This window comes from Alternaria arbusti, assembly GCF_024043155.1.
Source record: "Alternaria arbusti strain BMP 1465 chromosome Unknown scaffold_1, whole genome shotgun sequence".
NCBI lineage: Eukaryota > Fungi > Ascomycota > Dothideomycetes > Pleosporales > Pleosporaceae > Alternaria > Alternaria arbusti.
In genome coordinates, this window is record NW_026249941.1 from 3,028,156 (window position 1) to 3,041,657 (window position 13,502).

Sequence of the window (13,502 nt, forward strand, 5' to 3'; positions counted from 1 at the left end):
ATGCCCGCGCATTCTTCGAATCAGTGCCATTATAGCCCTGTATTAGGCGTTTTGATGCCCTGCTCTGCATCAACACTCCACCGTAATAGCACTGTGTTAGTAAGAAGTTCCTGTGAGATCTCAACAAAGGCGGGTCAGGAGGACAGTGCATCAAGGAAGCCTTTTGAGACCGGGTCGTCAGAGTCAAAGCAGACAGCAAGGAACATGAGCTGTGACACTTGGAGTAAGTGTCAGTGTTGAGGTATCCAGTTGAGAACAAGTGGTTCTCGACGTATGCACAGCAAGTGTGCGCTGCATTAACCACTCATACCTGTTATGCCGTGTCATACCTCATAGGCAAATGCGTGTGTGAGGATACTTTGTTCCGGTTCATCCAATCTTTCATGTCTCCAGATGGTAACTGAGTAATCGGTGTTCTTGGTAAAGTCATTGTGGCAGTCCTTCCATCAGTTCAGCGACAGTGACATGTGGCCCATCGGGCTACATCAAGCGTACTCCCACTCGCCTCGCCTTGTCACCCGGTCAACCAGCGTTCTCTTGCCAGGCTATGGACCTAGCAATAAATGAGGCTGCAGGAGCAACCGAATTCCCCAGGAAGCCTAGATGACTCATCTAGAATACTTGCTCACGTGGGAAGTGAAGCAGCTCAGAGCTCACGATCTGCACTACCCTGTTTGTTTACCCAGCCGCAAACGCAATCGAGCACTACTCACGTGGGGATCTCAGGAGAAGCGGCCAAGAGTTCCCTTTATCCAGCCAATATTGCCTAGCTTCAGGGCTGGCAGGCGGTACTACACTGATGGTAAAACATCTGAAGCTCCGGATGGGTCGTGTGCCGAACATGCAAGAAATGATCTGCCATTAGCAGTAACAGCAGGCCAAAGTGAAGCAAATTATCCACTGTCGCAATATCGATATGCCACGTCCTCACAAAAAAGCACTGTCGTAAACTCACCGCCCGTACCTGACTGTCGATCAATACGGGTGAGGAACACGACAATTGATACCCTAGAATGCGACCCTGTCACTTTGACGATTCTAGAACCCACAGCCACAGCTCAACGTATGTGCATGCGACGAAAAGCAACGTGAGCGGCAGGTTTTGTCGGATGTTAATCCGGTATGTAGTAGCGGTCCCAGGCACACGGAAAGTTTGAAGGTCGGAGCGGAGTTCGCAGGCGCCCACGGTACGTTTTAGTGACGGAGATAGACGTCAAGAGGCATGGCGTACCTGTTTTTCATCTCATGCTGAACTATCGAGTATTGTGCCTCGGCCTGGAGGCTTGTTGAATTGATACCCAGAGGATAGGCATCTTTCCCCTCGTGATGGGCTGCCACTTCTCATTAGTAGCGACGGCCCATCCAGTATTCCGGTAGACATCCAGGCTGCTGATCAGTATCTCCGCCATTTCTCTTTGGGCAGAAATCCACTTTGAGTGTTGCAACAGGGACCAGCATGGGGCCGCATTTGGCCGTCCATCTTCGGCCTGATGCGTCGGTGACCGCATATTCACGACATCAAGGAGACGAGCGGGTTTGTCTAGGTATGTAGCCTCGACCTAGCGTATCGCGGAGGCTTACCTACCCGGCTATAGCGGGTGTAGTGTGGGATCGACGCGTCTTCGCTAGCCATTAGACAACTTCGCAGTCCACCGTGTTCATCACGTGTAAGTGGCAGAGGCTAGTCAGCCTCCTACTGCAGGGCAACCCGAAACGCCCTAATAGCGTCTGGAGGTTTGCAGCGCCACGTCGTACGAGAGTCCACTCGGTAGGCGATTTTCGTAAAAAGCAAAGCCGGCGCGAAGGTCAATGGAGTATGGCCGCAAGCGCCTCGAACCCGAAAGGAATATTCTTCAATGCGCTGGCGACGTGGCTTTCACCGTGACTACGTCGTTAGTATACTCGAAGCTCAGGTATTCCTACACCGGTGAAGAGAAGGGCAGCCGACTCGAGACACTAGCCCTCCACACATGCGAGGTCTTTTGCCTATCGCATCTGATGGCGATGGCGTCGACAGCATCCCGTTGTTTGCCGAGGCGCCCTCATGGCGCGAACTCGTCTGAGCTTGGCATGTAGTCAGAAACTCTATCCCGTTTGGTGATCTTGTGCCGCTTTAACGAGCGCTTATCTGGCTGCGCGTGAATTGGCTATTACCTCTCGTAGCGTAACGTGCCGAAAAGAGCGTTTCGTGACAAGCGTAGCGCTGCCTTCTAAACGTTAAATGCCAACTTGGGCCAGAGGCGGCTCTGCACGAGGTGAGCTGTCGGCTTATGCTGATTTGCTCCTGTGCCGTCTTTCACGGAATAGTGGCAGCCATCATTGTCGAAAGCGGCGAATGATCTGTGGTGGAGCTGCCGCCGCGTGCCGACGCGGGAGGATCCAGAGATCTACGTCTCGCATTCGCATTCCAGTATCCGGGAATTCAAGGTGAAGCGACAGGGTAATCTCGCATGAAGTGAGGCGTCGGGACCTTACTGTGGAAAACTCGAGCAATGACGGGTGTCCCTCGAAGTGGCAGTTCACCAATGACAGTCAAACTATGTTTGGGGGGCAAGGGCGTGCGTTGGTTTGATCTTACAGCCCCAGCCAGATCTCTGACTGCGGGAGGGCAGATCGATGTCGTCATAGATCTGGCAGAACGAGCTGCTCGCATGCGAACGCAAGATCATCTGAAATGCGCAACCATGGCTTCCATGTCTGCGTTTCGCATGCTAGACCCTGTTGCCATTTAGGGATCTAGAGCCAAGCCGCGATTCTCATGATAGCCGGTACACCAGAGCCACACCGTTGGACTGCTAGCAGCTGCAGTAGAGGTGTGCTACTTTGCTGTACATACAATGTCCACCTGTTCCGATTAGTCGAACTCCGCAGAATGACTACCTGAATCGGTCCTTCTCTTTGCAGATCCAGTTACAACTCCACACGAGGATTTTCTTCACGATGCGCACCTAGTAAGCTAGTCGCATTGTAGAGTGCATCTAAGTGCGGCGGCAGTTGGCCAGCAAGATATCGTGAAAAGTCCCGAGCCGCCTCTTGTCGCATTTCATTGGCGCCTGTTGTGTCTTTTGTGAAGACTGCGGGCGGCTGCGAAAAACAACTCAGCAGGATCCTTGTAACAATGCAGTCTGGTGGTGTCAGGCTTACCCCAAGGTATGTTGCTTTCTTGTTTGGCATAATCAGCCGCGCTCCTGCTCCTGGAGACCGAAAGCGATGAGCGATGCACGCGAAAAGCTCGTGCGTGACAGCGGAGTCTCAGAGCATCGCTACGAACGTGCTCAGCCTGAAGGTCCGCGGCCTACAAATCTCCTGCCGTCCGACTGCAGGATCGCAACGCATCGTCGACAACCGTCAACAAAATAGGGTCTTCCGTAAATCGACATCCCTTGCGGCAATGGCTTCCCTAAAGTGGCCATGCGAAATGATCGTACGCGCCTATAGACCCACTTCTCCATAAGATCTCCAATCAATACGAGAGATGGCCGGCTCTATATTTCGATCGACCATTGCTTGACGCGGGTCGCCAAAAAGAGGTTGAATGTGCCATGCGGACCCTGAGAGAGCGGGACAAGAAACGTTTACTTTTTTCCGCGACGAGCCGAGCGAAAATCGCTACGCCTCGCGGGCTCCTCAACCGGAATCATGGGCGTGGTGATCATATCCTGGTTGGAGTAAAAGCCCGATGACGGACAAGGCTCGAGCTTGAAGAAGAGAAGATTTCAAAACACAATTGGCAGCTTGCGTCAGGTGTCGTACGATGCGATACTCTTGATGCATCTGAACCGGCGTGCTGGGTGATGTACCATGTCGCTTAAGCATGAAACCGAATCGGCCAGCACACATTAGACCGATTTGGGCCAACGTCCGCTAAGCCTGGATAACAGAATCGGATACATGCAGCTGCAGGTGCAGCAGACGAAAAGGGTGTGCCCGAAACAAGATCACGATCCCGCCGAGCCAGGGTAGATGATTGAGATCTCGAGTCAGCACAGAAATGCTATTGCAAGGATATGGATAACATGTGTCGCATGTTCTGCCGGCTCCATTCGCTGTCCAGCGTCAGACTTCGAGAAGCACCAATGCGTTTTTTCTGGGACATGCAGCATGTGCTTCTGGTAAGGATTCGCCTCACTAGTGGTGACTGACCGAGAGAGTAGCATGTGAATCACGCATGGACCATCTCGTCGCTTACCGATATTTACATGCGGACCAGTTTTGAGTCAACTTTTGCCGCGGATAACAAACGGCCACATCGGCCACATGACTTGCTCGTCACGTTTTCGGCTTGACCGCAATCAAGAGTGGGATACTCTCTTTGCAAAATCCGAAGAAGTACCATACAGCATGTCTGCCGTGATTGCTTTTCAGATTGTGAAACCAGTGACTTCTCAGCGTTGTCGCGAACGGAGGAGATGTGGGGCATCGCCTGTCAGATATGACACTGCGGGGCACACACTGCCACACCGATAGGATAAAAGACCAATGAAGTCGATATACCGATACATTTTGCATGGTCAAATTCAGAAGTTGAACCAAGTGCCGGACATGCAAGGGTAGGGTGTCTGCATCCAACAGGAAAGACACAACTGGAACCTAGATTGCTGGGTCAGAAATGCCAGGTACATGTGGCTCAAGCCGAACATTGAGCTTGGGATCCATGGATAGGTTCGGTGGATGAATGAGGACCAGCTCTCTCTAATTCCTTCAAAATATCGAGCAAAAGCTCCTCTCAACAAGCGACCACATGAGAGTTGATTCTTGAGCTCGATTCATCCCTCACAATGTGCGTTTTGAAACGAAACAGAGCTTTTGACCCTGCCCATTAGTACATGGGTCAGTCATCAGCGCATGATTGGATTCCGCGCCATGTAACACTGCGCAAACCGGCGCATGTCAGATGCCGGCTGCTTGGAAATCCAGACATGACTCCGGATCGGACACTCGTCAATCGGACGCGTGCTGCAAGGTGGTGTCGAGAAGTCAGCCAAAATTAGCCGTTGTGTTGTGTTAAGGCGTACCGTACATAGAAGGATGTTTTAGCGAGATTCAACGATGGCGCAACCGAGCGTCTGCGCCGGTTCAACGTTACAAGCCACCGATACCACGTTCATGCTTGCGCCTTATCCATATCGCAGACACTACAGCATGGGACGAGCGGCGGCCCTGAGAATAGTGAAGATGAACAGAGGCACTCAAAGGCTGTGGGACATGGAATATGTGGTTTGATGCATGCTGCGGCGCCCAACAATCACGTTGCACCCAATATCCAAAACGGTGTTGAACGGTGACCGGACCGGAAAGATGACGCCGACAGTCACTTCACTCGGCTTGCGCATATACTCAGACCGTCGTCAGCCGGCGTGAGGAACATTCCGAGAGGCCCTTATGGTTGCATCAAGGTTCGCAGGGTACGAGGCGTGAGTAGTAGGAGATGACGAGCGTAGATGGCTGACGGTCCCACTGGTACAGCTGGATCGCTACGGAGACTTGTTAATAGCGTACCAGCGATCTTTGGGTCGGTTACGGTCTGATTATATCGACTTGACAGCGCCGGAGCGCATTGGTCATAGCACAGACGTTTAACAGACGCGAACGCACGACGATGCCGTCGTGCAGGAGGTGATTCCATGCGTTACACTAAACGCGTGTAGGCGTCAACGGTCAAGCGCTTGGAGCTGCATGGTTCGGAGGAGGATGGAGCCAGTGCAAATAGTTGAGGGGGTTTAGCGACTACTGACGTAACCGAGAGGTACGCCTGCGAAGCCTGCTTGCGAAGCAGAAGTGGGACAGAGCGATGGCAGGAAATGGGCTGATGGATAGACAGGCCAAATGCACGCGATAAGACTGGCTCAGACGTCTGATGGAAGTCCATGAATCGAAGCCTGTCGGGCCGATGGGATCTGGCGAGCTGAGATGGTTCTTCGGCACCATGTGCCTTTTTCTGTGAGGGCGCTTCTGGCGTCCGCAGCCCCGCTGCACTAATCGCACTGCCACCGATTCAGATGCGCGGGCACCCCTGGGGCGATGGAGATTCCCGAAGTGGTGTCAGGTTAAGTGCCTGGCAGGAAGTTGCGATAGACCGTCGGCGGAGGGTTGGTGCCCAACACATGACTTCTGGCGCGCGGCGGCCGCAAGTGACAGCAGTGGAGGGCTCCGGTACCGACCAAGTGCTGTGCGAGGCGTCGGCGCTGGTGGGTGACAGTTCGCTGGCTGTGGGCGCCAAGGGACGGAGTGACAGGACGGGCGTGGGTGCAGGCCGGGGTGGATGCATGATGGAAGCTCGGTTGCATCTCGATTGCATGCCACAACGATAATTCGTGCCATGGCGGCGGGCTGTTCCTGTTCGGGCATGGGCGCATCTCACCTCGTGTGCGCGGGGTGCCCATTCGCGCGGATGGCGGTCGCGATTGATGTCCCTGGTCGTAACGGCTGCGGATCGAGCAGAAGAAATGGCGACGAGCCAGCCCACGCCCAAGCCGCCACCGCCCAACGGACGTGGGCCCGTCATGCAGCATCGCCATGGCGCCTTGAAAAATCAGACTTGCTGCTTTTAGGGGGCTGCGCGATCTGATCGGGCAAGCGTTGCAAGGGCGGGCGTGGCGTGTCGCATATCCTTGCCCTTTGGGTGGACGCTTTAGGAGCCCGCTGGAGCGCTCGAGTGTTGCATCAAGAACACCCAGCGACCGCCCTCTCCACCCACATCCTTGCTGGGGCAAACAGACGTGCCGTATCCAGAGCATCCTAGTCCGCGCGCTGCACATCCTCGTCACACTGAGCGACTACTTGCTGCCGGAGCGGTTCATCTCCGATCGCATCTGCTTTAGCCCGCTGCGGTTGTCTTAGCCCTCGTCTCCTCTCACACCATGCCTGCAGGCATAGAGGAGGCGCTGAATTCCGCGTAGTGTGCTGTGAGATCACGGGTTTTGTCTGATCGCCGCTCCTCCGCCCATGTCACACCTGCCCATCTCTTTTCCACATCATCCAACACACCAGCGCCGCCTCGGAGCACCAAGAGCGACGCACAGCAAGAGACGGACACATAGTGCGGTATTGAGTGTGTATCGACGCAAGCGATTCTTCCACGGCCGTCGTGCCCGCGACACTACGTCAGCCACAGCATCGACAAGAGAAAGAGCGGCAGCGACAACAACATCAACAACACCCGGTATTCTGCCTGCCTACCGATCCATTCGTTGAAGAAAAAGAGATCCGGACGTCGCCACTGCTGAAATCCGGCTTCTGACTGCAATTGCAACATCACTGTGGGGCTTGGAAGAATCGGACTGAATTGCTTGGCCACGCTTGCGGAGGAAAGAGCAAAGTGAGACGCTTCGTGGCGACTGACGTTGTGCGGGAAGGAACGACCTCAGGTCTCCGTGCTGGTCAACGTTGTGCGGGAAGGTACATCAACGTCGCGGCACCCACGATTCCCCGCCATCGCGTTGCCGCAGCAGTTCGCTGTCGCATCCCACCACCACGACCCGTCCGACACAGGACCCACCATGGAAACCATAGATGCCGGCAACAGGCAAAGGTATGTTGTTTGACCCCCCGCTCCCTTCCCGCCGTACGGGTGCTGACTGTCCGCCGTAGCATTGGTCTGCCGTCAATCAACCACATGGACGCCGATAGAGTCAAGCGCGAAGAGGTCGAGTATCAAAGAAAACACTCTGCCGCCGCTACTGCTACCATGCCCAGCCCGTTGCACCCCTACGCGGGGCCGCCGCATTTGCACAGCAATCACCAATCGTCAGTCGCCAGCGCAGTACCCGGCTCGCTTGGAGGCCTACTGTCTCCTCCCGACTCACGCAGGACCTCTGGCGACGAGAAAGAGTCGCAACGACCGACGGCCCGGCAATCCCTGCCATCGATACATGAAGCCCTAGGTTCGGAACAGCCGCTGCCATTCCCAGCTACAGTGCCTCCACCTTCAGCCATCACTTCAGCTCCTAAGCATTATCATCCCCAGTCTGCTGCTGCTTCTCCCGCCGAGCCACGGCCACGACACTTTCCATCTGACCTCCAGCACGCCAGCCAAGGACCCTCCAACCCATTCACATACCCAAGAAGTCCATTTGTCGGGGCCCCGGCATCACCCACAGTCTCCCGACAACCGCCTCAGGTTCAGTCAGAAGCCCTGCCTCGTCCGCCCTTCTCAGATCCACGGCCGCCGTATTCTACCCCTCAACACAACTCAAAACTACCTGCCCTTCACCCACTGAAGACTGCACAATCTCCGCCACCGAGCGCAACTCGCCCCAGCGTCCCATATCCATCATATCCGCCACCACCAGCCACCTACGAGAGCCCTGCTCCTCCATCAACGGGACCCATGAACCATCATTACCCGTACACGCAGTATCCCCCTGGCTATCCTTCATCGGCCCCCTCAGCAAGTGCTCCTAACTCTGCCTACCCACCGGCAAGCTCGACCTACTCTGCCCCACCCCGTTATCCCCCACAATCGTGGCAGGACAACTCCGAAATGGCTCGCCTGGAAGAGAAGAAGATCGGTCGATCAAGTCTAGCTCCATACGGCGAGTCAGTCAAGCGCCATCTGGAGAGTTTCGATCTTGAGGCTTCCCTTAACGAGATGGCCGACGGGTCTGGACGCATTGCAGAGTTTTCGAAGATCTACAGACAGCGCGCCCATGAGAACCAACGCATTGGCATGACACCACAGTCAATGCCCCGGTTAGAAGAGGTCGACGATATGCTTAAGCAAAGCGAAAGGATTCAGATGTCCCTCCAGCGAATGCGAGACGTCGTTTTCAATCATCAACAGGCGAGCATCGTGGAGCCTCCTCAGGATCCACGGTATAGACCGATGAATGGCTACGATGACAATGCAAGCAACTACGGTGACGACAACAAAGGCATGGGCGGCTTTGCTGGTGGCGACAACAAGACTCGGAAACGAGGCGTAAGTGATCCACACCCCACCAACTGACTACTCTTACTGACACACCTGACAGCGAGCTGCGCCGCCAGGTCGATGCCATAGCTGCAATAGAGCCGAGACCCCTGAGTGGCGAAGAGGGCCAGATGGTGCCAGGACCTTGTGCAATGCTTGCGGTCTACGTAAGTAGTCAACTCACAATAGTAGATGTGTTCCCAGACTGACGTTGCCTTCAGACTATGCAAAGCTTACCCGCAAAATGGGTGGCAAGCAAGCCATGACCAGCTCAAACTTACGACCCAAATCCATTGACCATGGTTCACCCACGATGTGATTGTCGACCACAGTAATTTCTTAACTCGACATATCGCCCTTGGAGCCGTACATATTTGCTTCGATATCTTTCTGGGGCTTGTTACCACCATCACACGTCTCCATCATCTTCACTACATAGGAGTGTTGGCGCAGATACTGTTTGCATTTACAAAGAGGGCCCATGCCTACTGGCGGGTCTTACTAGAGACCATGACCCTGTTTCATTCACATTTTCGGCGGGCCCATATACCATTTTTAGGGACGTCATTTGCAGACGGCTTGGTCGACTCTGGAGGAGACGGCGAACCGGGAGAACCGGTGCCTCCGTGTCAACACACCGATGTTGCCCACAACGGATCCAGAACATCATGCTACGCTCGGCACTAGGGCTTCACGTATACTACGGTCTATTTCTTGCTTGTCTTTTAGTAGTAGTAGTTGCATTTTGGCACATACACAAGGGTTTCCAGGCCCGCAGACTGGCTGAAGGCGTTCTCTGTATATCACCATCTGCTAGGATGGCTCGATCATAGGTCGGGCGTTTCGGTGCGCCGAAACAAGCGCTTACCATCTCACGATTACTGTTCTTCTAGGCATTCTTGCGCGACACACTTTACTAGAAGTGTGCGAGTCTTTGGGGATTTTGACAGGCGTTTACAAAGAGATACCACCGGCTTTCAGGCCCAGCGACGTAGAAGTTATTGAATCTAGAAGTTAATACCTTATATCCTGTTTCACTCTGCGCATCACAGCCGTATGATAGCCGCTGCTCCTCGAGGGTATGGAGAATGGTGCCGCAGTGCTCGCACCACAGCCCACGACTGACGCAGGCTCGTCCCAATATAAACAGGCTGCCCGCATATTGTATCATCTGTCAAATAACAACTCATCGGAGTCGCACCTTGCAACCCAAGTAGCTGCAGAAGGCCCAGAGTAGCGAGGACACGATAACCTTGCGTTCTGGTGCCCCCAATATGCAAGGCGATGTGCACCTCGACGATGCAAAGTGTGCGGCACGCCTAGCAGCAGCCGATCCTGGTCGTGCAGTACCGCAGTGGCGGTTGCTTAGCTCAGACAACACCACCGCCCAAGAAATGAGCCGGCTTGGTAGAGCGAAGAAGAGACATGTCGTCGATGCTTTTGGAGCCAATACTTGCGGCGCAGTCGGTATCATGCCACCGGAGCCCGCGGCCCGCGACAATGGTATCCAAGGGGACCCTTTCGCAACGTACATTATCGGGATTCTCAACCTAGGTACGCGGCGTGGTCTTGCGCCAGTAGGAGGGCTTCGCGCGGCGTAGCGACAGGCGTGCACGTGGTTGAAGACAGCGGTAGGCGAGGCGCATTGTGGACAGCAGGAGACTACGCCGTGCGCATTCGCACATGCGGGCTCGCTGTCAGGATGCCCAACCATGTTGCGCAAAGAAAGATGGAATGCGCGCACAGCAGAAGTGTCACAGTGAGTTGATGTCGTGACCAGCTTACCAAAGAGGCAAGCGTCATCGGCGGGGCTTTCCTCCTCGGAAGGGGCCACAGGAATTGCTTACTGCATTGCGCATTAATAATCCATACACCCGACTCTAGCTCTGCAAATTGCCCGTCGATGCCAGCGGAGCGCGTAGGAATTGTCGTTCCTTCAATCGCCCGCCATTCGACGATCCCTTGATAACGCAGGAAACCGAGGCGTCTGCAGCGCGTCCAAAACTGCAAAAGCCCTGCGTTGCATCAAACCCCGCTAAACGTCCTATAATCTGCAGTGCTCCCCGAACACCTCCCCGCAATCGCCGTTCAAGACGAGAAGCCACCCATTCACACGTCTGCTCGGCCCGCCCGTGCACCAACCCGCATTGGACTGCCTACCGCAACGCCTTACAGAACTTGGGGATGGGTCTGCTGTGAGATCCGTGCTACTTTGCGCGCCGCCCTCGCTAATGCCATATCAAGTGCTCTTGGAACGCCTCTTGACTGGCCAGAGGCCAAGAAAGTCGCTGGCCAGGTCAGGTCATGGGGAATTGAAGTACGCTCCGTGACAAGACCCCGGAGGACTACGTACTGATGTGATTGACAGCAATTACTCGCTATCTGGCGCAATGCTAAAGGCAAGGAGAGGGATGCCCTTCTTTGGGGAGATGAGGTGAAGGATTACTATCCGCTCGTCCGTTGCAGCGTCGGCGACTGACTGCCGTCCAGATCGAGTACCTGGTTGTTTGCTATGACCAGGACAACCGCAAGGTCCGACTGTCGCTCCGTCAGGCTGATATCCTAGCTGCGCTGGCCAACGATGAGAAGCTTCTGCAGCAGGGCGGCGGAGTGCCTGACTTGCAAACCGGAGACGCCGAGTGAGCCTGACTGTCCAAATTTGGACGTCTTGTACTGACCATGGCAGCGCAAAGGAAAACCCGGCGCCGGTGTTCCATCCTGAGTTCGGCAGATTCATGCTCGAAGCAACTCCTGGGAAGCCCTGGGGCATTGGCTTCAAGGACCTGCTTGACGTTGAGCCAAACATGAAATGGAGGTAGATCACACCACCTCATCGTCGATGAAGTGATTGCTCACCTTTCTTGCAGACGAACCATAGCGAAGGATCACATGGCACAGACCGAGTTTCCAATCACATTAACGACGTTCCCCCGTCTTGGATCGGCCGATTGTATCGTACCATCATATCCTGTTTCAGGACCCAAGCTGCGCTCCCAGTTTGTTCCGGACGAAATTGCCAACCCACACATTCGCTTTCCCACACTGGCAGCAAACATTCGTTGGCGGAGGGGCCGGAAGGTCGAAGTAAACGTCCCTGTGTTCAAGGACGAGAACACGCCATGGCCGTGGAAGGATCCTACAGTCAACTATGACATGCACAACTGGCCTGAAGATGATGACGTGCGCAATGGCGCTGCCAAGGACAATTACATCCACATGGATGCCATGGCTTTTGGCATGGGAAGCTGCTGTCTGCAGATCACTTTCCAAGCAAAGAACATTGAAGAGGGAAGGAAGATGTACGACCAGCTCAGTCCGATAGCACCTATCCTGCTAGCATTGACGGCGGCGACCCCCATCTACAAGGGCTTCCTGGCCGACACCGATGTGCGGTGGAACCAGATTAGCAGGGCGGTCGATGATCGTACGCCCGAAGAACTTGGGGAGAAGGTAAGTCATGTGCTTGTTGAGTATCACGAATCCGCTGACACGTCATAGCCGCTCAAGAACGACCGATGGCGACTACCCAAATCTCGCTACGCATCAAACTCAACCTACATCTCCCAAGATCCTCGCCTACGTCCTGAATATCTTGACCCTGATCTCATCATTGACAGCGACATCAAGCAACGGCTAGTCGAGGGTGGCATGGACGATCTCCTAGCGACACACTTTGCTCACCTGTTCATCCGCGACCCCATTGTCGTTTTCGCCGAAGATCTTCAAGAGTTGGACCTTACCAAGGCCGACCACTTTGAAAACCTGCAGTCGACCAATTGGCAACACATGCGCTTCAAGCCACCGCCAGCTGGTTCCGACATGGGCTGGCGCGTCGAGTTCCGGCCCATGGAGATCCAAATCACAGATTTCGAAAATGCTGCATTTTCGATCTTCATTGTGCTACTGACCCGTGCTATCCTCTCATTCAACCTCAACTTCTACATTCCCATCACGCTGGTGAGCGAGAACATGGAAACTGCGCACATCCGCGACGCTGTATCGACGCAGAAATTCTGGTTCCGAAAGGACCCTTTCTCGGCACACAAGTCGGGCGGAACGGGTACATCTACACCAGCTGGAAATGCCAGTCGCCCAGCCACGCCCACCGGCCCAGTGGAAGACGAGTACGAGCAGATGACTATCAATGAAGTCATCAACGGAAAGACTACTTCCGATGGCAATGGCTTCCCGGGTCTCATCCCGCTTGTGGAATCCTACCTCAACAGCATGAACGTCGATGTTGAAACACGTTGCGATCTCGCCACGTACCTGGACCTGATCCGCAAACGCGCCAATGGAACATACTGGACTGCCGCCAAGTGGATCAGGCATTTCGTCCAAACGCATCCAAACTACAAGAAGGATAGCGTTGTTGGAGACGACATAACATACGATCTCGTCAAGGCTGCCGAGCAGATTACACGTGAGGAAGGCAAGGATGGCTTAGGTGTGGAGATGCTGGGCAAGCGTCGTTGAGTGCGATGAAGCCACACAGGGACATGATGGGGGAGACGTGTTCCAGTACATAGATTCCATATACTGCTTGCATATAGAGACCAATAGTAGATTTCGAGTTCTAGGACAATATCGG

General features: G+C 54.5%; 2 protein-coding genes across 2 annotated transcripts; both read left to right on the plus strand.

Annotated features, from left to right (window-relative positions):
- Positions 1-7,499: 7,499 nt before the first annotated feature.
- On the plus strand, positions 7,500-9,230 carry J4E86_001105 (uncharacterized protein; the record flags this gene model as incomplete). Its single annotated transcript, XM_051441675.1, has 4 exons — positions 7,500-7,531; positions 7,591-8,920; positions 8,973-9,078; positions 9,133-9,230. The coding sequence occupies 4 exons, from the start codon at positions 7,500-7,502 to the stop codon at positions 9,228-9,230; spliced, it is 1,566 nt and encodes a 521-aa protein (XP_051307846.1).
- Positions 9,231-10,305: 1,075 nt separating this feature from the next.
- Positions 10,306-13,387, plus strand: GCS1 (Zn finger-containing GTPase- Activating Protein for ARF; the record flags this gene model as incomplete). The annotated part of the gene is made up of 7 exons (XM_051441676.1): positions 10,306-10,465; positions 10,969-11,228; positions 11,280-11,345; positions 11,402-11,550; positions 11,598-11,726; positions 11,779-12,361; positions 12,410-13,387. 7 exons carry the CDS (start codon positions 10,306-10,308, stop codon positions 13,385-13,387), a joined length of 2,325 nt encoding a protein of 774 aa, XP_051307847.1.
- Positions 13,388-13,502: the final 115 nt, after the last annotated feature.